The following is a 2492-nucleotide window of genomic DNA, read 5'->3' on the forward strand; positions in this document are numbered from 1 at the left end:
GCAGCAGCTGCTGCTGCAGCAGCAGAGGAGCAGCAGCAGCAGCAGAGGCAGCAGCAGCTTGCAAATGGTAAGCAGCAGGCCGTTCCTCCCGTAGATCCAGCGCCTTCATGTGTCCGTTTGTGCTGCTGCTCGTTCCCCTTCTAATCCTGTTGCTGCTGCTGCTGCTGCTGCTGCTGCTGCAGACTCAGCAGAACAAGTTGTCCTCTCTGACACAACCAGCGGGGCCTGGGCGCATGCAGAGGAACACGAGCTGCAGCAGCAAGAGCAGCAAGAGCAGCAAGAGCAACAGCAGCAGCAGCAGCACCAGCAGCAGCAGCAGCAGCAAGAGCACGAACAGAAACAGCAAGAAAAGAAGCCACTCGTGCAGCAGCAAGACCGGCGGCAAGAGCAGCAGCAAGACCGGCGGCAAGAGCAGCAGCAAGAACAGCAGCGAGAGCAGCAGCAAGAGCAGGACGAAGCCTCACCTAAGTCTGATCACCAGCTGCAGCAGCAGCAGCAGCAGCAGCGAGAAGCAGCCAGTTCTGGTGTCCTGGCCCAGCTGTCGACCACTTCTGCGCTGCAGGAGTCAACAGAAATAGAGAAGGCAGCAGCAGCTCCTGCTGCTGTTTCCGCTGCTGCTGCTGCTGCTGCTGCTGCTGAAGAGCTTAGATCTAAGGAGACACAAAGTGAGACAGAAGAAAAACAAATGGAGGCAGAAAAGGAGACAGAAGAAGAGATGAAGACTTGCTGGCAAATATGCCCCTTATCCGTAAGGGCCACACACTGCTGCTGCTGCTCCTGCTGCTGCTGCTGCGGCTGCAGTGCTTGCTGGGCTTGCTGCTGCTTGGGGCTGCTGCTGCCGGTTGAGGCTGCTGCTGCTGCTACTGCTGCGAGCTTTGCTGCTACGCAGAGCAAACCTCGTCCAGACAGTCCGTGTTATATCTTTTCTGCGTTTGTTGCTGCTGCTGCTGCTGTTGCTGCTGCTGCTGCTGCAGAAGTGGCTGCTGCTGCTGTTTTTGTGGCTGGCGGACGTGGGCCTCGCTGTCATTAGGGGCAACAAGTACTCCAGGATGCACATTGTAAGCTGCAGCTGCTGCTGCAATTCTTGCTGCACTAGCTGCTGTTGCTGCTGCTGTTGCTGCTGCCGTTGCTGCTGCTGTTGCTGTTACTGTTGCTGCCGCCTTGACTGCATTTGCTGCTGTTGCGGCTGCAGCTGCAGCTGCGATTCTTTCGCCTTTGCATGAGCAATTTGTCCACAGCAGCAGCAGCTGTTCTAACAGCAGCAGCAGCAGCAGCAGCAGCAGCAGTAGCAGCAACAGCAGCATGTTAGCATAAGCAGCGCCATATCGGCTGCTGCTGTCCATAGAGGCGCAGCCCACAGCTGCAGGCACTGCTGTTGGCGCTTTCCATTTGCTGCTGCTGCTGCTGCTGCTGCTGCTGCGCAGGTGCCTTTTTGCGGGTGGGAGTACTGGCTGCTGTATGTGTGCGGCGCGCTGCTGCTGCTGCTTGCTGCTGCTTACCAAGGCTGCATGCTGGTGTTAAGAGACAAAAAAGGAGCAGCAGCAAATGGACCCCACATCAAAGGAGACATTATTTTCACCAAGAGAATAGCCCTCAGGTTCTACCTCCAAAGCATCTCCGCCGGCATTGTCGGTGCGCCTTGCTGCTGCTGCTGCTGCTGCTGCTGCTGCTGGATTTTGTGGGGTCGTGTTGCTGCCGCCGCTGCTGCTGCTGGGCTTTGTGGGGGCCCGTTGTTGCAGCTGCTGCTGCTGCGGCTGTTCATGCGAGGCGTGGTGCTGCTGCTGCTACTGCTGCTGCTGGTCTTCGTGCGGGACCCGCTGCTGCTGCGCCCACTGGTGCTGCTGCTGGAGGGCCCGGCTGGGGCCGGTAGGGCTTAGGGTTTAGGGTTTAGGGTTTAGGGTTTGCGGGTCAGGAGGCATTGTGGGGATCGGAGGCTCGATGGTGATGGGCCCTTTGATGCTTTCGCGGGGAATGCTGCCAGCTGTAGTGACAGCTGTCAACACTGCTGCAGTGCTCAGCAGCAGCAGCAGCGCAGCAGCAAAAACTCTAATCAGCGGCACTGTCCCCTGGGACTACTGTCTCCTTTTCTTTTGTCTCTGCTTCGCCGCCGCCCTCGCCGGCAAGTTCCTCGTCGACAAAGTCGTCAGTCAACAACGCATGCATGCATGCATGCATGCATGCATGCGTGCATGCACCCTTTGCATGCATGCGTGCGTGCATGCATGCATGCATGCGTGTGGGGTGCGGTGCATGTGTGCGTGCATGCAGTCTTTACATGCGTGAATGCGGCCTTTATTTGCATGCAGCCTTTGCACGCGTGCAGCCTATACATGCATGCGGCATTTGCATGCATGCATGCATGCATGCACCCTTTGCATGCATGCAGTCTGTGCATGCATGCATGCAGTCTGTGCATGCATGCATGCAGTCTGTGCATGCATGCAGTCTGTGCATGCATGCATGCATGCATGCATGCACCCTTTGCATGCATG

The 2492-nt window shown here is 57.6% G+C and overlaps 1 protein-coding gene across 1 annotated transcript in view; it reads left to right on the forward strand.

Annotated features, from left to right (window-relative positions):
* ETH_00038060 (uncharacterized protein) overlaps positions 1-2142 on the forward strand; it is a gene marked incomplete at both ends in the record, with an annotated part of 2451 nt that extends 309 nt beyond the window's left edge. Inside the window, 5 exons of the mRNA XM_013375298.1 lie at positions 1-67; positions 183-748; positions 975-1058; positions 1425-1632; positions 1913-2142. Of these exons, the coding sequence (XP_013230752.1) occupies positions 1-67; positions 183-748; positions 975-1058; positions 1425-1632; positions 1913-2142 (1155 nt within the window). The remainder of the gene's footprint in view (positions 68-182; positions 749-974; positions 1059-1424; positions 1633-1912) is intronic.
* Between the last annotated feature and the right edge of the window lie 350 nt (positions 2143-2492).

Source organism: Eimeria tenella, genomic scaffold, assembly GCF_000499545.2.
Source record: "Eimeria tenella Houghton genomic scaffold, Eth_scaff2651, whole genome shotgun sequence".
Taxonomy (NCBI): Eukaryota; Apicomplexa; class Conoidasida; order Eucoccidiorida; family Eimeriidae; genus Eimeria; species Eimeria tenella.